The following is a 27135-nucleotide window of genomic DNA, read 5'->3' as shown; positions in this document are numbered from 1 at the left end:
TTGCATTTCTCCACAGAAGTCGGCTCCATTGCGGAATCCTTTGAGGATGGGAGATCTTATTGGTTTTCAAATAACAACTCGGCCGAGCTCATCGACGAAAGCCAATGAATAAAAGAAAAGAGATACGCTTAAGGCATAGGTGCCTATTCGATGCGACGATAAATGTTCTCCAGCACCATGGCTGAAACGAGCTAATTTAGATCCTTCGTTAAGGAGGGTCGTCCGGCGCTCTTGCTCGCTGAATATCCCAAGAATAGGTGGGACCCGCGTAAGGGAGAGATCCAATTGGTCAATGTTGCTGATCTTCACACCACTACATGCCACCATCAGCGCTAAGGTGTGCCAAAGTTCCAGCCTGCTTGATATGTTCAATCAGGCTGGAGGAAGTAACAATAGACCTTCTTCCCCTCATCATTGTGGCCCAGGCATAACGAACATTCAGCGAAAGTTGCCTGGTCGAGAATTACTCTGTACTCTTTTCATGGGGATGATGAAGCAGGTTGTGTCCCACGACGAGTGACTTAACTATATAAAAGAAGTATCGAGGCTCAGACTCAAGAAAGCTGTCATGTGAATCGTCGTAGCTCCAACGGTCATGGTAAGCAGAAGAGGTTCCTTCAAGAAAGACTCAGACTTGTTGTTCAATCACTGCTTACTTCGTCAGAAACATCTAAATTTCAGAAGGAAACGCAGCGACGAAAGTCGTCAACCAAGGTTTCGACGGGTGTCGTCACTGCTTCGACCGATCAGTCCGAGCTCAAGCCCAAGTCGATCAACTGTGATTGAGGACGACCCTCGCGATCCGAGTCCATCTATGAGAAGTTCGTCATATCAAGATGTGCGTGATTTGGACGAGTCAATCCATGGGCGCCTGGGCTTGAACGTTATATTCTGTCCTAAGAGCAGCCCAACAGTCGACATAGTCTTGATTCACGGATTAGGCGGCACGAGTCGAAAGACATGGTCCAAGAATGGAGATCCAGACTTGTTCTGGCCGCTAAAGTTCCTCCCACTGGAACCTTACATATGCCTTGGTCGAATATTCACCTTTGGGTACAATGCAAATTTTCGGGCAGCAGGTAACGTCAGCACTTCCATTCTGGACTTTGCTAAGGATCTCCTTTTCGATCTCAAATTTGCGAAGGACAGCCAAAAGGAAGACTTGAATATTGGCAAGGTAAGCGACATTTCAAAGGGTATGACTCTAACATGTCTCTGTCTAACCCTGAGGCAAGGTTCCCCTAGTCTTTGTAGTTCACAGCATGGGTGGACTTATTATCAAAGAGGTCAAGATACTTGCTTCTCCAAGCAGGACACGCTGATGAGCTTCAGGCGTACATGCAAGGTCAGAATGACCCCGAATACGAGTCTATTGTAAAAGCAATCTCTGCAATCATGTTTCTAGCGACGCCTCATCGTGGTACGAATCTTGCCGACTTGCTAGACCGGATTCTACGATCGACTTTAGCCACCAACTCGAAGAACTACATATCTGAGCTGGGCAAAAAGGCATTTACATTACAAAAGCTAAATGAACAATTTCGCCACATTGCACCAAGGTTGGATATTGTCTCATTTTACGAGACTCAATCAACCTCAGTAGGGCTAAAAAGCTCTCGTGTTGTAGGTGGTTGCTGCGGCAGTCTCGTATCCCCACTAAGACTGTGTAGATGATACTTGAAAAGGATTCATCAATCCTTGGCTATCCCGGAGAGAAGTCCAGAGCTTTAGATGCTGATCATCATAACGTGTGCAAGTATGATAGCCCTTCGGATCCTAATTATGTAGCAGTGAGGAATGCTCTTCAGTCACTCGTTGGTAAGATAGCTTCGAAAAATGGACAGAACGATGACTCTTCATCCGCGCGCAACAAAATGGGTTCTTTGAAGTCTTCATTAGGCATTACAGAATTGCCTGATACGGATTACATTTTTTTTCGCGACCAGTGGTCGCAAGGCACATGTGATTGGTTACTGGGGACAGAAGATTACCTGGAGTGGCTTCATCCTCCGTCTAAAAAATCTTCTCTTGCCTGGTTGAGTGGCGGCGCAGCGGCTGGGAAGTCAATACTCTCGTCTTTCATTATAAACGACCTCGCCGAAAAAGGACTCTGCTGCCAATATTTCTTCCTTAGGTTTGGGGATAGGAGGAAGCGAACCTTGAGCTTGCTCCTGCGTTCTATCGCTTTTCAAGTAGCACTGAGTAAAGCCACTGTCCTGGAAAGGATACTGCAGCTGGGAGAGCAAGGCATCGATTCCGAGACTGCAAGCCCAAGAACTATTTGGGAGCGCATTTTCAAAGCTATTATTTTCAAATTACAGGAGAATGAACCCATGTACTGGGTCATTGATGGTCTGGATGAGGCAGATGACCCCCGCTCCATCGTAAGATTGTTGTCTGAAGTTTCTGTATCGTCTGTTCCCATTCGCATGTTGCTGGTGAGTCGAGAAACTTCGGAAATAGCTGCAAGTCTTCAGAAGAAGCCCCCAGGCCTCGACCTTAGGTTCATGAGTATTGAAGGTCACAAAGAGGATTTTTCTCATTACATTCAACAGGAACTTAGCTTATTCGGCGACGAGCAATTTAGGGAGGACGTTGTACGAATAATCGTGAAAGAAAGTCAAAACAATTTTCTAGTGAGTCGAAGGTGCTTTAGCAAACCCGTGATAGGTCTGACAAATTCATTAGTGGGTGCGACTTGCAGTCGAAACGCTCAATCTCTGTCACAGTAAGAAGCACGTCGAGCTTGCATTACATCAACTGCCAATCGGCATGCAAGCTTTCTATGACCGTATGGCATTGTCAATTGCACAGCAGACAGACTCAGTCCAAAGGGCACTGGCGTCTGCAGTTCTACAATATGTTACAACTAGCCTGCATGTCTTAAGTGTTGCGGAGCTTTCACAAGCACTTCACGAAGAGGCTTCGGAATTGCTAGACATGCAACGCTCGATCATAGATGTGTGTTGCGGCTTCATAGTTATCAATAAAGACGGCTATGTTGCTATGGTTCACCAAACCGCTCGTGAATACCTCTTGAATGGTGTTGATCGTCCTTTCAATGTCGACAGAAGTGCTGCACATAAAAAGATGTTCCTCACCTGTATGAGATGTCTCTTTGCAGTCGGTCTTCGCCCAAAGGTCGATGGCAAACAGAACTTAGTGTTCCTCAACTATGCGGCTTGTTCATGGCCTATGCACCTCTTAGCCACCTCAGCTGAGGATGAAGAGGTGGCTGACATTCTCCATAAGTTCCTGGCCGGCCGCTGGATTTTGAGTTGGATTCAAGTCCTTGCAAACACCGGTCAACTGCGAGTCTTGATCCAGGCATCCAGGCACCTTTCGAAATACCTTGGCAAGCGGAGATCCAATGATGAAGTTTGTGACCAGAGACAATACACCGTGAAACAAGAACTTGTAAAACTTTGGGCGGAAGATCTTGCAAAAATCGTAGGAAAATTTGGGGGAATCTTGGGCCAAAATCCTGAATCTATACACAAGCTCATCCCCCCATTCTGCCCTCAGAACTCCGCTATTTACCAACAATTCGGGAAGCCGAAAGGGGACAGTCTTGTCGTGACTGGATTTCCGAGCCACAACTGGGATGACTCGCTCGCACGCTTGTCCTTTGGTCTTGGTACTTACGCAACATCCGTATCTGCTGTTGGCGCGCAAATTGCGACCCTTGTCCCCTCGGGGACGGTCCTTCTCCATGACTCCTCAAATTTTGAAGAGACCGAAGCCAGCCCAATTAGGCATGGAGAGCGGGTTTACAGTATGGTATCGAATAGCTCGGCAACATTGCTTGCTACTTACGGGTACCACACTATTAAATTCTGGGACACTCATAGTGGGAAGTGGAAGCTGTCCGTTGATAATCTACAATCACGGCCTCGACCACTTGCAATGCTCTTTTTAGAGAACGACCAGTCTCTCCTGATTGGATCAGATGATAGACGAGTAAGATCCCTTGATCTCAATCCAGAATCTCCAAGCTGGCAGACTCTTGCGGAATTAGAAGAACCAGAACTTGAAGGGCACTTCTTGAACTCACCAAGTCACATGGCTGTAAACCAAGACGGAAAATTAATTTCCGTGGCTTATCGAGGACATCCATTGTCCGCTTGGGAGATAGACGGGCCAGTCCATATCGGTCATTGCTGGCGTACAAGAGACGTGCTTGCCAGAGGTGAAGTAATTGAAGCTGTTTGGCATCCCCATCAACCAGAGATCCTAGGCTTGTACATTGAAGGAGTGATTTTCAAATGGCGTCCCTACGATGATGAGACTGAAGAATTTGCGGCAGGAGCCTCCAGACTTGCAATGAGCGCGGATGGAAGCCTTGTAGTTACTGGAGACGTTAGAGGAACAGTAAAAGTCTTTACGACAGCTGATTTGACTAACCTATACCAGCTGGCTTCTGAGGACAACGTGCTTGGACTGGCATTCAGCCCCGATCTACGTCGATTCTACGATGTACGCGGCAATTATGGAAACGTCTGGGAGCCGAATGCACTGCTAAAATTCGTTGAGCAGCAGAACAAGGATACCGAAATTGGGAGCGAGATCGGCAGTCTTAGTCAGACTTCTGATTATCCGGAGGGTGTTCTTTGGAGAGTGGACTCAATAACGTCTCTTGCAGCCTCGCCGACTGGTCAATTTTACTGCTTTGGCACTGAAAAAGGTGCAGCCCATGTGTATGATCGACAACGAGGAAAAGTCGCGGATCTCTACGTGTCTAGAAGTTTTCTCAGCATTGAGCACATGGTTTGGAGCCACGATGGACATTATGTATGCTTCTCAGACTCAAGCAAGCGTATCTTTGTTTCAACAATAAATCCAAAGGTCAACAACTGTGATGCTTTTGTGCAGATGAAGGTCCAAATTTCCGTTAAAACCATTATTGACGGCCCGATTACACAGCTACTCTTTCACCCAGATTCGACTCAGATCATGATCTGCTCTCCGTCATCGATATGCACAGTCTCATTGGCATCTGCTTCAGTCGCCGGCTCTGCGAAGATTGCCATCGCAGGAAGTCGATGGATTATTCACGCTCAGGATCCCACCCTCATAGTATGTGTTGGACCTGAGGATATTCATATACTGGATTGGGGCTTGAGCCTACGCCAGACCTTTAAGATAGAGCGTGTCTTAGATCAGAGCAGATTGCCACCCCTGCAGGACAAGGGAGAAGTCGTCGAAATTCTATGCGCGGCCAACAAAAAGCTTATGCTGTTGCAGATTGAGCGCAGAAAAGAAAACATCTTCCTTCTTCTGGCAGGTCTCCCAGACCACGCAGCAGTGGACGAGGCTGATCACGCCAGCACGGAAAGAAAACTATCTTCTCTTGAATTTCGACCCCCAGTTTCATCTCAAATCATTCTCGCTCTAGATTTACTGTCATCAGATCATTTGATCTTCCTGTCTAGAGATTTCTCCATTTGTTCAGTGCGACTTCCAATCCAGTATGACTTGTCGATGTCGTCCCTCACTATCAGTATTCAAGGAGATAGCGAGTCCGCTGCTCAACACAAGTCCACGAATACAGTCAAGCCTCCTGAGGCAGCAGTCTTAAAGACTTGGGGACTAGAGAAACCAGAGCCGCTCTTTTGGTTGCCAAGGGATTGGATAAGTCGAGATTGTCTGGCGCTATGTAAGATATGGAGGAAAGAAAGAAGCTTGCTCTGTCCTCGGAATGGAGCGGTCGCCGTCGTCAGGTGTGCGAAGATAATGTGATGCTTAATTTACGGCCTCTGTTGCGAAAGACTACATAGGCTGATATGATTGAGGCACATCCAGCAAAGGGGTAGCTGGAAGGCCTTTTGCCCTTGTCCTGACCTGCAATAGACGCGGAACGGAAAAGCTATATATAAAACCCAAAATACATCAGACTACTAGGAAGCTACACTCTTTTGTCTCCATGAAGTTCCTTTGAAAAAGTCAATGACAAAAAGAGCTGTGGCTACAAGACATAGACAACTCAAGAACGTGCAAGTCCAACCGATGCCTATTCTATCTATGAGGTTCTGGAGAAACGAGACTGCAACAGCTGCCAATGAGCAACGTACAACGTTACTCGAAGCCTGAGCAGCTGCTGGGGTCCGAAAGTTCTTGTCCACAAGCAGCGTATTGTAAATCTTGAAGCCACGAGAGTCAGGTTGTTGCCTTCTGGTCACAAGGACGAGACTTACGCTGAACGCAAGCTGCATACAAAACCCAATGATGAGCTGCAGGCAGACACAGAATACAATATGCTGAATCATGTTAGCTTGCAATTGCAACAATTTAATGACGCAACGAGAAGCCCGACCTGTTGCCGATCAAGAACCCATCCAAAAGCCATGACTGAGCAAGCCGTCACAAGCATAGGCACCCACACGACACGCAGACGCGCTCTCTCAATCGGAAAACTGTCCAAGTCGTCTCCTGCAATCCTGTCGGTTGATAAACCACTTTTGAGCCGGAAACCCCGATAGGCTTTGTCAATCAACTGGCCAGTAAAACAAGTCGAGATAACCCCGCCCACTCCGAAGGGAAGATACATTAGGCCTGCCTGCCATTGGTTGAGCTCATAAATGTCAATGAGCAAGACGGAAAGTGAAGTGTTAATGCATGTGTATATAACATAGAGCAAGCCAGCTGCAGACATGAGGACTGCATTGTCCTTGCGGGTAATAATCTTCAAGGACTTCAAAGGGTTAGGCAGTCGCCTCTTGACATCTACCAAATCGTCGGTACTCGTCCAATGACGCATAATATTTGGTAGGGGCAGTCGTAAGTACTTCGATGGTTTGACTGATCCATTTCTAACCATGTTGCGAGAAGTTTCGGGAAGGAAGAACGCCATGAGTGACAAGCACGATGCTGCAGCAATGGACAAAAACCAAAAGATCCATTGCCAACCAACCGCATCGCTCAAACTCCCACCTAAGACGGGTCCAATGCTGGGTGCGCATGTGATCCTGATCAAGTTCAACCTTAGCCGCTTCGAACAGGTACGAGCACTCGTACGCAAATGATACCATACTAACGTAGGATCCTCTCTCCGCTGGTGATGCAACATCTGTAATGACACCGTAGGCAATTGAGAAGGTGCCTTCTGATAGGTTAGCAACTCAGAACTCATCTTGACTATCTCGAATCCAGAGCGAGCCATTTCTTTTGTCATCCTCTAGAAAGTCCTTCAACTATTAGGAAACTGCATACCAGATATCGCCAGCGCCTGCGCTACCCTCAAACCCACCAGTGCTGCGTAGCTGTCGGCCAGCACGATGGCGACGTTGACTCCGATGTAAAGACTCAGCGCGAGTGCGTAAACAGGTCTTCTACCTAGAACGTCAGCAGTATCGCCTACCAAAGTTGGTGCTATTGTTGCAACCGCCATGTAAGAAGTCACAGTGAGATTGATTTTTTCGACTGAAACAGAGAAGGCGTGAGCTAGCTGATGGATTGCTGGGTAATATATGAAGCTCGTGAGGGTGGAGAACCAAGCTGCATAGGAAACGATAGCGACGATGACGCGCTTTTCGATGGGAGCGAAAACGGAGTAGGGAGGAGACTGCGAGTCTGAAGCTTCACGGGCTGACAATTCATCTGACTTCCCGGTGGTCATTGTTCTCACTGGAGGTTCAATGGGCTTAGGTGAGAGCACAGTTGAAAAGCATCGCATATGCTCTCCTCCACCCTTGGCACTTCAATGGATTGCAATAGTTCAGAGATCAGCCTGAACCAATCTATGCATCATCCGAGGCCGCTTCGGATCCAAGACACTTTCAGCTGAAGAAGTCGATAAGAAACAGGTGCATGAGGAGCAACTTGGGAGCTTGGCCAGGACAATGCAAAGAGAGAGTGGCGCTCACTCTAATACCAAAGAGGCAAGAGGTTAGGGAACCCCACCACCAAGTATCAACGGTCAACAGCTCTACCAGATTACTGCCACCCTCACGGTCAACAATAAGGATTATTGTTGTTTTTTAGCTGCAGGGATGGTGCAGGGATCGTCGTGGTCGCATGACGGGGATTGTGCTAGCAACGACCTTCCACCCCAATGGGGAAATTGGGCGGTTTGAACCCGCATTAGCACGGGTAAGGCCGTCGAATTGGGACACCCGAGGGATCTTTTCTCAACCGTCTGACAGCTCCTGCCCGTGCTCTGTTCATCTTAATATTGCTCCCAATCAGCGTGACTATCCAAGGGCACACATGGGAAGACCCAAGGATGTCTTCGACCCGCGAGGGTGCCTTATCATGTATCACTCACTCGTTGATTTGTCAAATGCCCGAACTCAACGGCCAGCAACGTTTCACAGCGCCTCTTGTCCACGAACAAGGAATACATCTACAGGCCTGACCGCTGCCCCGAACCCTAATAATATATCAGATCAAGCCTCTATCAATCCTTTGGCCCCCCGCACGTCTCGAAGCGTCAGATGAACCCTAAGCCTCGCGTATCGAAACCCTTGGGTCTCGATGAGTCGATCCCATTGGATAGATCATCTATCTGCTTCAGCTTGATTGTTCAAGCCTCCCGATACCATTCCATTTTGTACTGCTCCATGCCCCGCTTTTTCGATACCACCAGTCTTCCCTTTACACGTTCACGTTCTTCGCTGCCCATTGTTACTTGAAACGCGTTTTCCTCGAACTTGTTTCTGTCCTGCTGCAATTTGACCCATCCTACGTCTAAATACCGCGACTGTGCACCGGAAGACAGGCGGATCCCTCGCAGCATTTCGCGAAGCTTCTCATCTCAATGCGCATCTTCGGACGCAACTTCCTGTTCGGGGCACCGACTTCGACAGAGGCACCTGATGTCGAAAAACATGGCACGACGAGTGATAGCAATGTTTCCCTGGATGATCTCCCACCTAAACTTGTCAAGTTCCAGCAACAGATTGGCATTTACTCTCCAGGTCTCCTCACTACCTCGACTCTTGCCCGACCAGCCGTCAACGAAGGAATCTACAAGCGAACTGTTCGTGAGGAGCAGAAAGTCAAACGGCGATACAATCTTAGTTCCAATGCAGTCAATGCTTTCTTCCTCTTACAAATCGTTGTTGGTGCCGCACTCACAGCCCTTGGCGCAGCTGGCGGCCCAAGTGGTGCTGTCACCGTTCTAGGCGCTCTCAACACCGTCGTTGCTGGCCTATTGACTTATCTCAAAGGCCAAGGTCTGCCTCAGAGGGTGGAACAATATCGCCATCTGCTCCGGAGTCTGCGAGAACACATCGAGAAGCGAGAGCGTGAGTTCCTCGAGCCGGATTGTCCGCTGGATGTTGATGAGGAGATCGATCGTACCGAAAAGATGTACCAGGAAGTGAGGCAGTCGGCACAAGATAACGCCCCGGGCAATGTCCTGCCTCCTAGAGGCATCATCAACAGCATTTTGAAAAAACCCGACATCAACCGCAGTGATGTTCCTGCACCATTGGGTGATAAATCAGCAAGCTCGGTTTTCAAAACAGGAATGCAGGATCTATCCATAATCAGAGATACGGCAACGTCGGCTCCCAAATCAGAGTTGCAGAAAGCGAAACACGAAGTTGAAGAGCTCAGAGACGAAGCGATCGGGATCGAGACTATAGCCAAAGACACTTTACAAAGACTTACGGGTCACCATCATGAAGGGGAGAAGAGCAGTTCGGCGGATGACAAAAGTAAGCAGTGAGAAGAAGCATGCATTTTGGAAACTTTATATAAACGCGAGGATTCAGGGCAGCCCATGATTCTGTAGAGTGTATGTTCAGTTGTGATACCCATAGTGCTGAGTAGAGGACTGAATCGTGATTCCGACGTATGAGTGAAACTTAATTCCTTCCCGCAATGTCGCTATCAGGCATTTCTCATGTACAGCTGTCTGTAGACTTTCATTTGCGGCGTCGAACGTTTCCAGGGCAGGAAACGGCACCCGATTAAAAAAAAAGTTCTTGGCAATGACGCGCTGAGCGCGTCAACTTGGGTGTCCTCCTAAACTTCAGCAGCCTAGTCAGCAGAGCACGAAGTCTGCCTGACAAGAAAGCTCACTACGATTCCCACGTGTAAGAGCACAATGCCTTCGGATATCAGGAGTTTCTTTGGTGGCGGCGGCGTGTCCAGTCAAGAAAAACCAATGCCAAAGAGGGAGGAGAAGGCCAAGGGGCGGCCAAAGAGAAAAGTCCTCAGCGATAGCGATGACGATGTTCAAGTACAACCCTCTAAGAAAGCAACCCCCAAGAAGGTGCCGCCCAAAAAAGCGGTAAAGCAAGAATCTCCCAAGGGAGAAACTACAACAACTTCAGACTACTTTGCTGCTAGTGGCAAGTCCAAGCCGACTCGGTCCACGCCTTCACGACCAAAGGCTCAGCCAGTTACACAACCAGCAAAAGAAGTCAACGGAAGTTTTACAAAGCCTACGCCGAAAAGCAAATCAAAAGCAGGAGCCGGCGATTCTGTCAATGGCAAGGTTTCGTCCAGAAATAAAGGCCGACCGCAATACAAAGAGATCAATGATGAGGATATGAGTGAGGATGATGACTTCAAGCTCAAGATTCTCGACGATGCAGACGGGTCTGGCGAGGACATGTTCAAGGCAGATTATAAGCCGGGCCGTAGAGGAGGCAAAGATGCGTACGAGAGTGACGATGATGAGAAAGAGATATTTAAACCATCAAGTACAAAGCCTGGAAGCGCATCAAAAGCCGCAGTGTCGAAGCAGACTAGCGCAATTGATGACGATGATGCGAAAAAAGCTAAGCTTGGGAAGGGGCGGAAAAGAAAATCTGCGGATCTCGAAGATAATGAAAATACGGAAGTCGTTGAACCCTCACTAAAGAAGGCGAAAGCCTCAAAGGCGAAGTCTCCTGCAAAGTCTCCTGCAAAGAAAGCCACACCAAAGAAGAAGAAAGAGGAAGAAGCAGCCCAAAGAACTGCTGTTGATGACATATTTGACAATATTCCCACTGTTAGAGCACCGACGCCTCCACCGCGAGATGACTCAAAGAAGTTTGATTGGAGGACTGCTCAGGCCCGCCCAGAGCCTGCACCTTCTGGCGCCCCAGCAGCCCTGCCAGAAGGCGCAGAAAACTGCCTAGCCGGTCTCATTTTTGTGTTTACTGGTTTGCTAGACACTTTAGATAGGAATGCTGGCCAAGAGCTTGTGAAGCGATATGGTGGGAAAGTGACTACTGGACCAAGCAAAAAGACCAGCTTTGTTGTTTTGGGGACCGATGCAGGACCTAAAAAACTGGAGACGATCAAGCAACACGGTCTGCGAACTATTGATGAGAATGGTCTCTTCGAGCTGATCCGAAAGCTACCTGCTAATGGTGGAGACAGTAAGGCGGCTGAACAATTCGAAGCTAAAAAGAAGAAAGAAGAGGAGTCAGTTGAGAAAGCCGCAAAGGAAATGGTTCAGCAAGAGCGAGAAGAAGCTAAGAAGGCTGCTAAAGCAAGTAACAGTACCAAGCCTACATCAAATGGTGGTGTCTCGGCTTCTTCAAAGACCGATAATCAGCTATGGACAGTAAAGTACGCCCCGAGCGCAACCAACATGGTGTGCGGCAACAAAGGTCAGGTCGAGAAACTTCAGAATTGGCTGAGATCATGGCCAATGAATCTGAAGACCAGCTTTAGGAAGCCAGGAAAAGACGGCTTCGGCATCTTTCGTGCCATGATCTTACATGGGCCACCTGGTATTGGCAAGACAACTGCTGCTCATTTAGCTGCTAAACTTGAGGGTTATGACATAGTAGAAAGTAACGCGAGTGACACTCGCAGCAAGTCACTAGTGGAGAGTGGTCTGAAAGGTGTCCTTGATACGACATCTCTGATGGGCTACTTTGCTGGAGACGGAAAACAAGTTGAGCAAGGCAAGAAAAAGCTGGTCTTGATTATGGATGAAGTCGACGGAATGTCCGCTGGCGACCGTGGTGGCGTAGGGGCAATGGCAGCAACTTGTAAAAAGGCTCACATTCCAATAATACTAATCTGCAATGACCGAAAGCTTCCTAAGATGAGGCCGTTTGACAGTGTGGCTTACGATCTACCGTTTCGTAGGCCAACAGTGGACCAAGTACGGCAACGTATGATGACTATCTGCTTCAGAGAGCATATCAATGTGCCTCCATCGGTCATCAACGCCTTGATTGAAGGTAGTAATGCGGATATACGCCAAGTCATCAACATGCTTTCAACAGCAAAGATCGATCAGGAGGCGATGGACTTTGATAAGGGAAAGAAGATGTCCAAATCATGGGAGAAGAACATTATACTCAAGCCCTGGGACATCGTTAGTAAAATTCTCGGCGGAGGCATGTTCGCTTCAAGCAGCAAAGCTACTCTGAACGACAAGATAGAACTTTACTTCAACGATCATGAGTTCAGCTCGCTCATGTTACAAGAAAATTATCTAGGGACGAGACCATTGGCTGCGGGCCAATATTCTGGACGGGAACATAATCTCAAATGGCTTGAGCTTGCGGAGAAGGCTGCTTCCAGCATCAGTGACGGAGACCTTGTCGATCGAATGATTCACGGGTCTCAGCAACAGTGGTCTCTCATGCCTACTCATGCAGTATTTGGCTTTGTGCGGCCTGCCAGCTTTGTTGCTGGCTCGCAAGCGGGCAGCCAAACTCGGTTCACCACATGGCTCGGTCAAAATAGCAAATTTGGTATGGTAGTCTATTTTCATAACGTTCCTATGCATACTGAACAGATGTGCAGGAAAGCTTTCGCGCTTCATCAAGGAGATACAAGGCCATATGCGCCTCCGTAGCTCTGGTGATCGTCATGAGATCCGTCAACAATACTTCTCACTTTTATGGTACCGGTTAATCAAAGAACTCGAAAGACACGGCGAAGAGGCCGTTAACCCGATCATCGATCTTATGGATTCATACTTTTTGACCAAAGACGATAGGGACGCAATGATGGAACTTGGGGTAGGACCCATGGACCAAGAATTGATTAAAATTGAAACCCAAGCCAAGAGCGCATTCACTCGTTCATACAACGCGCGGACTCATCCCCTGCCTTACATGAAAGCCAGCCAGGTTGTCGCGCCGAAGAAGAAGGATAAGGAGCGACCTGATCTGGAGGAGGCTATGGACGAGAGCGACAGTGGGGTCGAAAGTGGAGCCGATAAGCCCGTGGGAAGTGATGACGAGCCGCTGGATTTAAAGAAAGACAAGTATGTCAAAGCCCCAACAAAGAGGAAAGGCAAAAAGGCAGCTCCTGCGGGCGGCGAGAAGGGAAAGGGGAAGGGAAAAGGGAAGCAGGTCAAAGAGGAGGAGGAGGATGAGGTGGATGTCATCGTAGACGAGGATTCTGATGTAAAACCGAAGAAGGGACGAGGGAAGGGTGGAACCGGGAAAGGAAAGCAGTTGAAGAAGTGATTGTGCATCGTTGCTGGGATCGTCGCTGAAATTATGCAATGCATAACCACTTGTATCGCTCCTGGCATAGGAGGAAAAGAAGCGAGTGCTAATCTAGTCATGTACGTATGTATGATGCTGTTTGAGCTATGATCGTCGGCTTAGATATTATCAAATGATCGATTGATCTTTTGTGATATGGTGTGAGTCTAAATGTGCATCAGACTGGATAAAGTCTGAACTGGTCTCTGAAAACCAACTTCAACTCTTGCCTTACAGAGGACTACCAAAAGATGTGACATCCTGTGAACTGATGATACCAATTACCTATCAGACACTTCATAGCGCCACAGTGGTCTGAACAGTCCTCTCGTCCGTTGTGTCGTAAGACGACGTTTTCACAGATGTAAGCTTCCATTTGGGAGTGCTTCGACGATCCTGGGGTTACTGAGGCAACATGATAGATTGTGATTGAAAACGAGCCCGCAGAACCGTTCGAAGCCACTTACTTTGAGATTACATCGCGTAAGTGCCCAACTTTTATCGTACTCAAGTAGATCAGGGTAGTCTGCAAGTTGAGTTTGGTCGCCAGTCATCCTTATTTGTTTCAAAAAGTTCTACATTCCAGGACTCAAGGTCGGAACAACATGGCGACGGAATGCGTGTGGGCAAATTAAAGGCCTGAGTCGTCAATCCCGAGAGCAACATAGAGCATGAGGCATCCCTTGGCAGTGGCTGCAGAGCCACCTATAGCAGTGACGATATCTTTGGGAGCGAGTCATCCGAGATCTGTTACGATCCTGGAGACTTGTTCTGCGTTTCTCTCCAGCAAAAGATAGCTACGACGCTAAGGTCGAACGAGGAGAGTGGTCGTGGGATGGCATTTCAACCCATTGGCACTGGTAGAAGATGGCCATTTTTGTCATACTTCGCTTCTGTCAACCATCATTAGCCTCTGCTTTCCAAAAGTCTCAGAGAAACTGAACTTTCGACGTACTGAAGAAAGTGTATGACAAAGTGATAGTATCAATCCTCGTCATATTCGGGTCATTGATGAAATCCGGATCAATATAGAAGAATACTGGCATATCCACAGTCTCGCCCGCATTCAGCCGCTGCTCCTCAAAGCAAAAGCACTGTATCTTGCTGAAGTACGGAGCCACCTGCGCAGGGGTCACGCTGTACGTAGCAATCCCAATGATATCGTCACTACTCCTATTGGTGGCGGTGTAGAAAGCAAGCGCAGTTTCACCAGGGAGCACCCGGACTTCGCGCTGCTGGGGCGTGAACTTCCAGGGTAGAACGTCTGATACGGAGCCATTGAATGTGATGCGGAGGCGGCGAGAGTCTGTGACGGGTGTGACACGGGCTGTGTGGTCTTCGTCCTGACCATGTATGGATTTGATAGGCTGACCACCCCAGCCCATTTGCTGGCAGATCTACATACCGACTTAGAAAGTATCTTCGGGTACTCATGGGAGGATAATGACCATCTTGTACATGGGAACCGATCCATACGATAGCGCCACTGTTCCAAGGATGACGCTGAGGGTGTAGTACCTAGGTTCCTGGTCAATTCGATCCCGCGACCGTAGAGATGCATACTTACAGCACAGATTGATTGTTCTGATTGTAGGGCTGGGGTCTCTGCTGCAAAGGACGAGCGGCATATTGCTTGTGGGAGCTCGAAGTAACGATTCGCTGTTTAGAGATGTGCTGGAACAAGCGTACAGAGGGCAAATCATTTGGTGTAGAAGGACGAGGAAGTCCCAAATATGATCTTTGTAGCAGTCGGCTTGTGAGGGGAGGTATTTTGAACATTCGTAGTCCACCAGCACTCAAGTCACGGATGCAGATGTTCAGCATCGAGACTTGACATGACGCACATATCTGTGCTGGAGCTAGTCCATTTGCGGAATTAGATAAATATTTACGACGATTCAACGTGGCTCCGACGTTGTAGACAACGGACCAAAGCCGAGGATGTGACTGTACAGTCGATGAGAGCACTTCTCTGGATGCTTTCTAAGATTCTGTTGTGCTAGGTGAAGCTATTTCCGCTCTCGCCAGCTACATTGCGCTTCCTGGCTTCCACGTTCTACTTCACGCTCCAAGCGGCCCTTAACCCCTCCCCCAAAGCCTCGACCATCCCTTTCCTCAGAGTTGGAGCATGCAATCCTCTGCCTGAAGGCTCTGCTCTCCTTTCCGACCAGCTCCCGCTGCCCCACACTATTGTCCCATCCCCCACTTCCTCCCCAGGCGCGATCTCTACTGAAGAGCAGATTTTGCAGTTGGCCCCTATGAGCGCTCCTTTCCCTAATTTTGCTCTCGCCTCTACGACTGTATATGCTCCCACTGAAGCTGCTTCGACGGTGGCATTTGTCTCGATAAGGACACCGTCGCCGATGACAATGGTTTCTGCAGGCGGAGACCCCGAAGAAAGCGTGGGAGGGGAGAGATACCCTATACTAGCACGCTCGGCTAAGATGGCACCTGCCCCTATGCTAATTGAGGTGTACGTTGAATCGATGTGTGAGCGAAGTTGAAGGATTGCTTTGGGCCCGACCGTGATCTGATGCTTGCCCGTCAGGGAAATGGTGGGGTGTATCAGTGCATCGGGGCTGTAGCGCGTTGGCGGCCTCGAGCTTGTGGGTTGCCTTTCTGGCCGAGATGTCATTTTCGATTGCACTGGAGGTTGTGTTGTCTGAGATACAAGACGTCACTTAGAGATTGCAATTACGAGGGTGCAGGTGGGAAGGACTAATTCTAAACGAGCGTAGAGTGCACAGATGCACCCAATGTTGCTAGAGCGGACAAGCTGCTTTTTCATTCAGACAAGGCCATGATGTCAACCTCCGCCGGAATCACAGTATGAAGGGTATATATGTACAAATATTGCTTTCAAACAGCCGTAGAGGTGCACCTCAGGCTCCAATATGCAACGCTTCTGAGTCCTCACCATAGCCATAGTGCCGAAATGCCCATTGCCCGGATCTTCAGCGCCATTGCTAGATGCTTCAAAGCAAAAACAGACGATGAAAGGACAATTCTCTCTTCTCACTGAATTGAATCCTCACCCTTGACTCTCTTTCCTGACCCATCTGTACCTTGCGGACCCTGTGAATCCTCTCGCGGCCTCTTGTTCCCAGGAACGAACTGTTTTGCACCTGCATTCAGCCCACTACTATTTGGGCTACCACGACTTGCCGGCTGGCCTTGAGCTCTATTAGTATCCACCGTTGGACCTCCACGGCCAATACCGGATGTTCCTCGGCCTCGCGAACTCCCGCGGATGGTCCCACCCCTCGCCACTGGTAGCCCTGATTGCTGAGATCTTGAGGGAGCGTTCGGTGCACCTGCATTTGCTTGACTAGGTCCCCTAGATGGCTGCCTCTGAGAAGTGTCAGCATTGATGGGAGGCTGCGAAGACTTGGCCGACGGCTCGTTTGATGCCGACTGAGCTTCTGATTGCGGCTGCGGTTTAGGTGAGGGGGGCTGAGGCGACTGTCGCAGTGGGGTTGGCTGACCGAATATACCGGAAGCTGTAGCAGTGCCCTTACCGCTAGACTGACGTGTGCTTTGCGAAGACGGCTGAGGAGGAGGTTGAGATTGATTTGGTCGAATGACGGCACTGGTGTTTGTCGATTGACGATTGACGCTAGGCTGTTGGAGCTTTGGTTGAGAAGCCGTTGAGCCTTGTGTTCCTGAAACCGGTCGAGCGAAAGGGTTTGATTGAGGAGCAGCTTGCTGCGTTTGCGTCATCGTAGCCGGAGGAGGCTTTGCATCTTTCACCGTATCCCAAACATCCTTCACCGCTTTCTGAGGAGTATCCTGGGCAGCTTTACCAACCATTTGGAGCTTGAACTGGGATGATTTTTCTCTATTGTTGGCCGCATTAAGCTGGACCGCCTTCTTTTTGTCATACAGATCCAATTCATTCTTAATTGCTAAGCTTTTGGCAGCTTCGGCCGCTTGTTGAACTTCCGCCAGTCGTTCTGTTAGATGTTTTTCGTGCTCCTCTCTCGTCGATTTCACCAAGGCCTCCTTTTGCTTGTTGACTTGGTTCGAGATGTTAGCCCTGAGGATGCTTCTGATGACTTCGTTGGATTGTACAAATGATCGAGCTTCTTCCTCTGTCGGTTTCCAATTTGCTACACTAGGTCGCTCTTCTGCTTTCAATGCCACGGTTTCCTTGACGGGCGTCTCAACACTCTGCTCTGCCGATGGTCCTTGCTGCTCTGATGATCCGACTCCCTCGTACGTTTTAAGTGCTTTTATCTCGCCCTCGTATTTCACCCGGAGGATCTCTAATTCTTGCTGGTGGTCATCTCTCAAAGCTTGCATGGTCTTTTCGTGCTCCGCTACGGCATCTTTCAGAATCTGCGCTTTCCCTTCCACCAACTTCTTGGTCAGTTGGCTTTTCATGTTGGTGGCACGTTTCTCATAATTCTCTTGGCTGGCTTTTACACTCTCTTGGTGTTGGCGCTCCAATTCCTGGCGTACTATATCTGCACGCTCTGATACTTGTTCGGCAATTGATTTAGATCCATCTGATATGTTCACATTATCAGCAGACGCGTTGACGGCTTGAGCCAATACAAGGTCTTCCTTCAATTTAGTCACTTGAGCCTCCAAACCGTCAACATTGGAAGTTTCAGACGGTCTGTTCTGCAACTCTCGAAGCTGGGATATCTGTGTGTCCATTTGATTAATAGTCGTTTGAAGTTCTCTCTAAGCCTTTGTTAGCATTCACAGCAAAGGCCTCAACAAAGATAACTCACAGTCTGCGCTTGAAGTTCTGTCGCTCTTGCTTCTGAAATGGAAAGCTCATCTCGAACATTTGCTAGACTAGCTAGCTCTTGATTGAGCCTTGCCTCCGTAGACTGAAGTTTGATTTGGATTGCGTCAGTCGTGGTTCTAGGCTGATCGCGGTCCTCAGCCTCGTCCACTTCACCCTCTTCTCCTTCAGTATGTGCTTTAGTAGCAGACACATCTTTTGTCCCTTCTGCCTTCTTGATGGCGTCATCCCTTTCTGCTTTTGTTGTCTCTAATTGATTCTGTAGCTCTGAAAGGCCAGTCAAGCGTTCTACAAGATTTTGCTTCTCAATTGCGGCCTCCTTTAGAGTTATATCTTTCTCTTTGATGCGGTCCGAGAGTGTCTTCGACCGACCTTTAAATTGCTCCGTCAGTCGAGCTCTCATGGTTTCAACACGCTCAGTGGTTTGTTCTTGCGCCTCAGTAGCCTGGCCTCTCGCTGCGTCAAGTTGTTCTTGTAAGGCTTGATTCGATGACTGTAGCTTTTCCCTTTCAATTTCCAGAGCTTTGATCTGCTCCTTGAGAGCCTCTAATTCCGCAGGATCGATACGATCATACTTTTGGAGGACGTTCTGGGCTCGTTCCTGCCAGCGATCGGCGTTCTCCTTGTGTAACTTGACCTCTGCCTCATGAGTCTCACGCTCGCCTTTCAGATCTTGTATTTCCTCCTTGAGAGGATCTAATTGCACTCTCAGCTCATCTAATTCTTTTGACCTGGCAGCAAGACCGCTTTGGGCCTGTCGGACCTCGGCTCTAAGCGTTACATTTGATTCACGGTGAGTATTTAGGTCCTGAATTGTCTCCAAGAGTTTCTTGTGGTCGAGAGAAGAGCGTTCGCTTTCTGCCTCTGTTCGACGTTGCTGGTTCAACTTCAGGCGCGTGTCATCCAACTGCGACTGGTTATAATCTAGTTGCTGCTTAAGCCGTTTTCCCTCTTGGGACGAAACTTCAAGCTGAACATCCACGATTTCTTTTTCGCGTCGAAGATATTTGACAACCTCCTGCAAGTTTTCCAATCCGGCGTTTGCTGAGATATCCTCGGTTTGATTTGGGTCATCGACGACACGCTTTCGAACTGCCGTCAGAGTCTCAAGCTGTTGATGTAGTCGATCATTCTGGACTTTGAGGTCCTGTCTCGCCGACCTGAGCTCTGTAATCTCCCTTTGCAAGCGGTCGCTTGTATCAGTCCAACTCTCCTCGTTCTGGCTAAGGCTCAATCGCGCTGTCTCAGCAGTTGTCTTTGCTTCTACCAATTCAATCTTGACACCATTGAGGTCGGCTCGGATTTGCTGCAAGTCTTTCCTTGCGTCGGCATGCTTAACAAGCTCCCGATCGTAATTTTCTTGAGCTTCTCGAGCAATTTCCGCTTGTTTCTTGAGGTCTTCCTGGTAGTACTTGGCCTGCGCAGCATGACGCTCGTCCTCATCCTTCACCTGCGCTAATTGGTTCTCAAAATTCTTCCGTTGCTCTTCGAGACCTCTTTCGTTTTGAGCTTGTCTATCACGGTGTTCGGCCACTTCGGCATTGACATTGGTCAGCTCAGCTGCAATATCCTGCTTTTTTTGATCCAATTCTTTAATCTTCATATCTTTTTCGCCGAGAAGTTGGTCCGTGTCATGACGCAAAAGGTCTTGAGTCTCGTTCAAACTGTTAAGCTCATCTTCCGAAGCCTGGCTGATGGTTTTGTACTGCTCAACTTGGGATTTCAAGTCTTCAACCTCTTTATTCAACAAGTCGCAATCTCTTTGTAGCTCCGATACCCTGACGCTCAGCTCCTGCTCCTGGCTGAGAGTCGAATCTTGAGCCCCGTCTGCGTTAGAATCCAAGGTGTTTCGGGATGTACTTGCGGTCTGCAGGACATCAAGTCGTTCCTTAGCACTTCGAAGCTCTATTGTTAATTCATCCACCTGGCGGGTGAGGTGATCTTTTGTATTACTTGCCTTAGCAAGTTCTTCCTTGGTACTACTGAGACTTGTGGCAAAATCGTCAATCCGCTTCTGATTTTGATCTGCCTCATACTCCCGCCGTGAAGAAATGCGCTTACTCTCCTCAGTCTGTTCCCGAAGACTTGTCGTTGTCTTCTGTAGATCTGCTTCAAGACTATCAACCTGGGACTGGAGTCGTCGTCGTATTTCATTGTCTGAATGCTCTCTCTCGTTAAGCAAACTCTGCAAGCTAGCATTGAGGGAATTTAGCCGACCACGCTCATGAATCAGGTTTTCGTTATCATCGGTAATTCGCTTCTCCACGCTCTTCCAGAACTCTTTTTCGGCTTTGAGGTTAGCAGTCTCGTTCCTCATGCTGTCTATGATGCCACGGGCCTCGACCAAGTCCTCGGCGGCTTGAGAGACACGTAGATCTTGCTTTGCAGCGCTTTCATAGTAAGTCTGTGATCGCTTCTGGAGCTCGACATTCTCGTTCTTGAGCATATTGTAATTTGATTGAAGCATTTCGTTGCGTTCGTTTACAAGAGTGGCATGGTTACCATGTCGCATAGCTTCACTCCGAAGGTTATTATTAATCTTGGACAGCTCGTCAACTTGCTCCTTCATGGTGGATCGGTCTGTCGCTGTTTCGTTTCTATAAGCATCAAGATGTGCTTGCATGTCTCTGAGCAACTTCGCATAGTCAGGCTTGTCTTGTGAGGCGGAGCTTTCTTCGATGCTGTCCATTAGCTGATCTTGAACGGAGGCGGTCGTCGTTTTCTCGCCAAGTATAGAGTCACCATCATTAGTGCGCGGCAGCTGCCCTCGGTGTGCCAACATGTTCCGGAACATATCGCGCTCTCGAATATAGCTCTGGGATTGGGTAACAAGCGATTTTATTTCGTCTTTGCATCGCTCGTATTTCTGCTGTAGATCTTCCCAGTTGTGTGCAGCCGCCGACTCCTTTCGCATGACTTCTTCGTGCTCCATGCGCTGACCGATCTCTCGGGTCAGAGTCAGTAGCTTATTATTTTGTTCCTGGAGCTCTACAATATCTCGGAATGACACAAGGTTCTCGTTAATGAATCGGTCCGTTGGCGTCCCTCCTGCTAAGTCTGTATTTTCATCGCCGAGCGCCAATTGCTGCAGTTGGGCACGCCCTTCCGCACTAACGTCCTGTTGTCCTTGGTCGCGAAGGTGTGCCTCTAACAGTAGCATCTTAATCTGCGAACTGAGATCTCGGAGCTGTTGGCGGAGGATTTCGCTCTCCTGGATTTTGACATCGACTTGCCCTTCTTGCCTTTTGGCGGCCTTGATAGCCTGGTCACGCTCTTTGCCGAGAGAGTCGATCAACGAAGAGAGCTCCGTTACCTCGGATTCTAGTCGAACATGTTCCGTCTTGAGATCCTCGATCACAGGGGACTGGCTTTCCATGTCGGCCATCAAGCCGTCGATAGTGCTTGTTAATTGTTCATTCCTACGTTTTTCGACATTTGCCTGGCGCTTAAGCTCATTGTTTTCGCTTACAAGACGAGTCATGCTGAAGCTACCTTTCAAGCGCGATGACCCAGGTGAGAAAGATCGAGGTGTCCCATCGTCTGCAGCTGGAGACATTGCGTGAAACCCATTGACTCCCTTGTGAGGCGTGCTTGGCGCTAGCTCGCGGTCATGCACATTGGCAATGTCAGCTTGCAGGTGCTCGACTTGCACTTCAAGTTCTGCTACCTTATTCTCTGCCTCCTCCTTCGTGTTGTGCTCGGTGTCGAGTTCAGCCTGGATCCGTCCAATCTCCGTGGTGGCTCTCTCTCTGATCTGTTCCAGCTGATTTGAGAGATCTTGAGCCCTTTCACGCTCAACTGTGGCAGAATTCTCTCGTAGCTGAGCAAGACGATTGGCAGAAGCCAACTCGAGCTGGAAATTGTTGTCTTTCTGTAGAAATTCTTCCTGCAGGATGAGGATGCGTTGAGACCGCTCGTCAGCCTTTTCCGTGACCTCTTCCAACGTTCTTCGAATGTTAGCTTCGGTATTCTGCAATTGGCGAATCTGTGCCGAGTATTCCTCATTTTCACGCTCGAGTTGAGCGACCTGGTTGCTCTTCTCCTTCCGGAATTTAGTCTGCTCGCTGGCTTTAGCTTTGAGTTCATTGTCGAGGTAGTCGTTCCTCCTTTGTAGCTGTTCCGTGGAGTACTTTTGATTTTCCTCCCTGAATTTAGCTGCCGACAACGCAGTCCTTTCTTCATCAAGTGATTGTTCTAATGTAGAGACTTGCTTCCGTAGATCTACGATTTTCTGGTGTTGAGCTTCAAGTTCAGTAGCTAGGTTGTCATGGGCGATGGACTTGGCATCCAGTAGCGAAAGTTTCTCTCGATTGGTACTTTCCAGAGTGTCAACACGAGCTTTGAGTTCCTCTAAGTCTGACGCAGAAGTGGAACTTGAAGTTCGAAGCTCACGGAGCTCCGATTCGACTGACGCTCGTGCGGTTTCTACAACTCGCTATTAGAGGCTGAGGCAAGCACTTGGATAGATCACACGATACCTTCTTCTTGAAGCCTCTGCTTCACTTCGCGAGCTTCATTGTCGCTTTTCGCAAGCTGGGCTTTTAGCGTCTTGTTCTTGGTTTCTGATCCTCGTACTGTAGCTTCCAATTCAACGCTTGAGCGAAGTCTTTCTGATTTCAGCTCATAATATTCTTTGGCCTTTGCAGAGATATTGCGCAGCACTGTCTGAACGAGTTCGGCCGTTGGAGCATCAAGGATAGTGTTGATGGATGTCTGAGGGAGGGCACAGAAAGTGGAAAGTTGAGGTATGTCAAGCTCGGCGACCGCCATCGCGGCAGTCTAAAGCTGCAAGATCACCACTTGTGAGTAGCAGCCATGTAAGAGATGCTCAGGTTTAGGGTCCTTAGATGCACAGGTCGGGACGGGGATGGGAATGTCGTGGAGCCCACATGTGTCAGCTCTCTTTGACGCGTCTAGATTCTCGAGATTTATCGCCCGCATCCGGGTTTTGTCTTGAGAGGGAGCGGATGGGCTAGCAATTGTTTTACTGGCATGTATGATCGCGAAAGAGCGTCAAAAGTAAGAGAATCAATATGCAGCTAGCAGCTCCGGAAACGTTCACTAGCGCGAAGCGTAAATGATCAACCCTCTGCTGAATGCTGATGTGACCCAACACACCTTCTGTGAGCACCCTAGCTGCAAGAGCCGGCCTCTTCAGCATTTGGAGAAAGGAAACACGTGTTGCTGACTCCTGTGATACGTTCTTTACACCAGCGCTGTCACAATGTCGTACCTCTCGAATCAAATGTCGACTTTTAAGAGTCATGTCAGTTCGTCCGCAACAAAGATCAATAAGCGGACTGTCAACGCTGCCCCAGACCGCATGTCTACTCCTCCTCTGTCATCTCAAAGTTCGAAGAACGATCTCAAGCGAAAAAGGCCGGAGCAGCATACTGCTTACTCTCAGCCTGCTGACACGGGAAAAGGCAACAATATGATGACCCAGGTCACGTACGCTGTAGAATATTTGAAAGGGAAAACTACTCCCCAGACCCTTACAGACATCATATCGTATCTTTCAGTGCAGCATCAAGGGGAACGCTACAGGCGAACACTGGGTAGCATACTGATGCAACATGAGAAAGTCGAATTTGAGCGCAAAGATGATGGAGGGGAAGGCACGTATCGGTTTCGACCTATTCACAACATACGGTCGAAGGGCACTCTACTGGAGTTCCTTCAACAACAGCGCACCGCTCAAGGTCTAAGCGTCAAAGATGTACGTGATGGATGGCCTGGCGCAGAAGCGGCAATTGACGAGCTAGAGGTTGAGGGCAAGCTGCTCTTGACCAGGAACAAGAAAGACAATCATGCAAAAATGATGTGGGCAAATGATTCGTCCCTCTCGTATCAGATCGATGAGGAATTTCAGGATATATGGGAGAAAATTCGGCTCCCAGATCCTAAGATTCTCGCTGAGGAGCTAGAGAGGAATGGTCTGGTGCCAGCAAATAAAAACAAAGCCATAAGAAAGCCGGTGAAGCTGGAAGCGGAGAAAAAGAAAAAAACACGGAGGGGAGGAAAGACTACCAACACGCACATGGCAGGCGTCTTGAAGGATTACTCTCACCTGAAGAAATGAAGATCCGAAGGATATCATGAAGTTGTGCTTTAGCGTGGAGTCTAGGGCGAGCTGATGTAAAGTGCTTGCTTATACCTATTGTGACCGTTTGATGATAGCCATCAGAAAGCTGCGAACTAGATACCCCATAAATCTGACTGGTGAAATATTTCTGAATTATCCGGTTGCTTATGTTCTTTGAAAAGAGCCTTTGCTGGATAGACGGCAGATCAAAAGCTTACGTTTTGATCTGCACCTAAATATCGCGTCGGATACCTAGAAAATAATTGCCCCATTGCTCTCCTGCTGGAACAGCTTTCCAGCCAAACCCGGGAACGTACACCACGCCCATAACCTTCAGTCCTCCGCCAGCGCCCCACCCTTTCTTCTCTAAAATCCACTCTTGCAGCTCATCTGCATTGACATAGTTCTTCCAATCATGAGTACCTCGCGGCACCATTCTCACAACATCCTCTGCGATGAATTTGGTTGTGAACCAACTCGTCCACGTCCTAGCAATAGTACTAAGTATCAACCAGCCTCCAGGCTTAACGAATGGTAGACACGACGTGAGGAATGCCGAGGGGTACGTAACATGTTCAAGAACTTCAAACAATGACACCACATCATGCTGCTGCTCGGGAGTTGCAGGTTGCGGTATTCCCTCGATCGAGCGATTATCATACTGCAGTCTCCCAGGCTGCATAAGTAATGGATCATTCCTTGCATGCAGTTTCGCAACGTCGATAACCTCTTTGCTGGGATCAATTGCTAGTACACTTTTCGTCCATGGTAAGCGGGCAGCACTTTCGGCAAATATACCACCTCCACAACCGATGTCGAGGTAGCTCTTCTGCTGGGACGAGCCTGGGAAAGAGGCGAAACAGGAACCTATGAAGTCATGGCGCAGAGGATTCATCTGATGCAGAAGGCGCGAAGGTCCATGAGGGTCCCACCAGGTTGAAGCTAGCTTGTTGAAGTGTGAAATCTCGGATGGATTGACGGAAGAAACCGAGCTCGAATGAAGGCGAATCTGTCTGTACTGGTGATGCTTGCTGATGTGTGCAGTTGCGAATGTACGTCCGCGCAGTAAAACCTTATGAGGTGCCATCCTCTGGTTGAACTGCCGTCATCTAAACGCCCCTGCCATCATATCGCAAGGGTAATTGGAAGGCGAAAGGTTCTCCAATCCGCATTATTGACAGGCATCATGAAGCACCAGCTCACCCTGTAGCCGAGTCGCAAAACTGCAGTGCCGAAGTAACAGATTTTCAGCAACTGGGAATTTTCGAGTGAACTCGCGGGTAGAACTATGCCCATCACTTGCCCGGCGATGCCAAGCGATCAACTTCTTCGAGATGAAGAAGCATCGGAACAGAGCTCATGCCGTGCGTCAGCATGAGAACACTGGCCACTGGCAGGGCAGTGAGAGCATCATGGAGACTTCGATTGACCGCGAGGCAAGTCTGGCCTGCTCAATCCGCCTTATGCTCTTCTGGCAAGTACAGACATCAATCCACCGGTACAACTTTTCCCCCATAATTTGGAAGCTCCTATTCCTTACAATATGCAGATGCTACCTCTCCTCCTAGCGTTACATTGAATGGACAGGTATATCCAATAGATGACTGGACGAATGTACCGCCATCAATCATCGCATTCCTACCGCGCAAGCTCCACCAGCAACCGTCGCATCCTATCTCAATCACGCGCGAAGTAATTGAGACTGGCTTCCCACAACCCACCTATACCCACTACAATAATCTGGACCCTGTCGTTACAGTCTATGAGAACTTCGACTCCCTCGGCTTTCCTCCTAATCACCCAGGCAGGAACCGAAGTGACACCTATTACGTGAATCGAGATACGGTCTTGAGGACGCACTCTAGTGCGCATGAAGCCGAGCTTTTTAGAAATAACAAAAGTGGTGGATACACAATCAGCGCTGATGTCTATAGACGTGATGCAATTGATCGAAGCCACTACCCAGTCTTCCACCAAATGGAAGGGGCGCGAATATGGGACCGACAAAATGTTCCGAAGGGTGACGTCGCGAAAGCGGTTTGGGATGATTTTAATCTTCTTAAAAGCCATGATTTAGAGATCTCAGATGGTAACCCTACCACGCATCCAGAGCGAAATCCCCTCCAGGCAGAACATCATAGCGTAGAAGAGGTTGAAGCTCTTGCTGCGCACTTGAAACGCTCTCTTGAGCTGATGGTTGTTGAGCTCTTCACTCGTGCGCAGCAAGCTACACAATGGGGCGGCAAAGAGAAAGACTTCGTTCAGCAAGCAGAACCTCTCAAAATCCGCTGGGTGGAAGCCTACTTTCCCTTTACTTCCCCAAGTTGGGAGCTCGAGGTCTTTTGGCAGGGAGACTGGTTAGAGCTCCTTGGGTGCGGTATTACTAAACAGGAACTCCAGATCAACGCTGGTGTACCTAACCAGCTCGGATGGGCTTTCGGCGTGGGTCTAGAGCGCGTCGCTATGCTTCTTTTCTCCATTCCAGACATTCGGCTCTTTTGGTCGAAAGATTCGAGGTTTCTGAGCCAATTCTCCACTATGAAAGATATTAAGACATTTGTGCCTTTTTCTAAGTATCCTGCTTGCTATAAAGATGTCTCTTTCTGGCTACGAGGCTCTAGCAGTGCAGCAGGTGGAGGGTTGAAGGGTAACAAGGAAGACTTCCATGAGAATGATGTAATGGAAATCGTCAGAGATATTGGGGGAGACTTGGTGGAAGATGTGAAGTTGATTGACCAATTCACTCACCCAATCTCTAGTCGCAAGAGTTTGTGCTACAGGATGAATTATCGCAGTTTGGAAAGGACGTTGAAGAATGAGGAAGCTGATAAGTTGCACAAACGAATTAGTGACCAGCTGGTAGCGAATCTGGGGGTAGAACTCAGGTAAAAGGCGACTTC

At 48.7% G+C, this 27135-nt stretch overlaps 10 protein-coding genes across 10 annotated transcripts; 6 read left to right on the top strand and 4 right to left on the bottom strand.

The window, feature by feature from the left end:
- Positions 1-814: 814 nt before the first annotated feature.
- Positions 815-5739, top strand: KY384_004396 (uncharacterized protein; the record flags this gene model as incomplete). Its single annotated transcript, XM_044812902.1, has 4 exons — positions 815-1177; positions 1285-1599; positions 1671-2636; positions 2689-5739. 4 exons carry the CDS (start codon positions 815-817, stop codon positions 5737-5739), a joined length of 4695 nt encoding a protein of 1564 aa, XP_044670322.1.
- Positions 5740-6815: 1076 nt separating this feature from the next.
- KY384_004395 (uncharacterized protein) lies at positions 6816-7083 on the top strand (the record flags this gene model as incomplete). The annotated part of the gene is made up of 2 exons (XM_044812901.1): positions 6816-6998; positions 7039-7083. The coding sequence occupies 2 exons, from the start codon at positions 6816-6818 to the stop codon at positions 7081-7083; spliced, it is 228 nt and encodes a 75-aa protein (XP_044670321.1).
- A 103-nt stretch (positions 7084-7186) lies between these two features.
- KY384_004394 (uncharacterized protein) lies at positions 7187-7615 on the bottom strand (the record flags this gene model as incomplete). The annotated part of the gene is made up of 1 exon (XM_044812900.1): positions 7187-7615. The coding sequence occupies one exon, from the start codon at positions 7613-7615 to the stop codon at positions 7187-7189; it is 429 nt and encodes a 142-aa protein (XP_044670320.1).
- Positions 7616-8755: 1140 nt separating this feature from the next.
- Positions 8756-9670, top strand: KY384_004393 (uncharacterized protein; the record flags this gene model as incomplete). The annotated part of the gene is made up of 1 exon (XM_044812899.1): positions 8756-9670. One exon carries the CDS (start codon positions 8756-8758, stop codon positions 9668-9670), a length of 915 nt encoding a protein of 304 aa, XP_044670319.1.
- Positions 9671-10051: 381 nt separating this feature from the next.
- Positions 10052-13373, top strand: KY384_004392 (uncharacterized protein; the record flags this gene model as incomplete). Its single annotated transcript, XM_044812898.1, has 2 exons — positions 10052-12650; positions 12703-13373. 2 exons carry the CDS (start codon positions 10052-10054, stop codon positions 13371-13373), a joined length of 3270 nt encoding a protein of 1089 aa, XP_044670318.1.
- Positions 13374-14323: 950 nt separating this feature from the next.
- Positions 14324-14845, bottom strand: COX11 (Cytochrome c oxidase assembly protein cox11, mitochondrial; the record flags this gene model as incomplete). The annotated part of the gene is made up of 2 exons (XM_044812897.1): positions 14324-14791; positions 14843-14845. 2 exons carry the CDS (start codon positions 14843-14845, stop codon positions 14324-14326), a joined length of 471 nt encoding a protein of 156 aa, XP_044670317.1.
- Positions 14846-15450: 605 nt separating this feature from the next.
- Positions 15451-22920, bottom strand: KY384_004390 (uncharacterized protein; the record flags this gene model as incomplete). The annotated part of the gene is made up of 4 exons (XM_044812896.1): positions 15451-16013; positions 16430-18083; positions 18134-22575; positions 22629-22920. 4 exons carry the CDS (start codon positions 22918-22920, stop codon positions 15451-15453), a joined length of 6951 nt encoding a protein of 2316 aa, XP_044670316.1.
- A 454-nt stretch (positions 22921-23374) lies between these two features.
- Positions 23375-24232, top strand: KY384_004389 (uncharacterized protein; the record flags this gene model as incomplete). The annotated part of the gene is made up of 1 exon (XM_044812895.1): positions 23375-24232. One exon carries the CDS (start codon positions 23375-23377, stop codon positions 24230-24232), a length of 858 nt encoding a protein of 285 aa, XP_044670315.1.
- Positions 24233-24467: 235 nt separating this feature from the next.
- On the bottom strand, positions 24468-25322 carry KY384_004388 (uncharacterized protein; the record flags this gene model as incomplete). The annotated part of the gene is made up of 1 exon (XM_044812894.1): positions 24468-25322. One exon carries the CDS (start codon positions 25320-25322, stop codon positions 24468-24470), a length of 855 nt encoding a protein of 284 aa, XP_044670314.1.
- A 247-nt stretch (positions 25323-25569) lies between these two features.
- KY384_004387 (uncharacterized protein) lies at positions 25570-27124 on the top strand (the record flags this gene model as incomplete). Its single annotated transcript, XM_044812893.1, has 2 exons — positions 25570-25733; positions 25804-27124. 2 exons carry the CDS (start codon positions 25570-25572, stop codon positions 27122-27124), a joined length of 1485 nt encoding a protein of 494 aa, XP_044670313.1.
- Between the last annotated feature and the right edge of the window lie 11 nt (positions 27125-27135).

The sequence above is a fragment of the Bacidia gigantensis genome, assembly GCF_019456465.1.
Source record: "Bacidia gigantensis strain McMullin 20006 chromosome Unknown contig_231, whole genome shotgun sequence".
NCBI lineage: Eukaryota > Fungi > Ascomycota > Lecanoromycetes > Lecanorales > Ramalinaceae > Bacidia > Bacidia gigantensis.
This window is presented reverse-complemented; position numbering and strand designations above follow the sequence as displayed.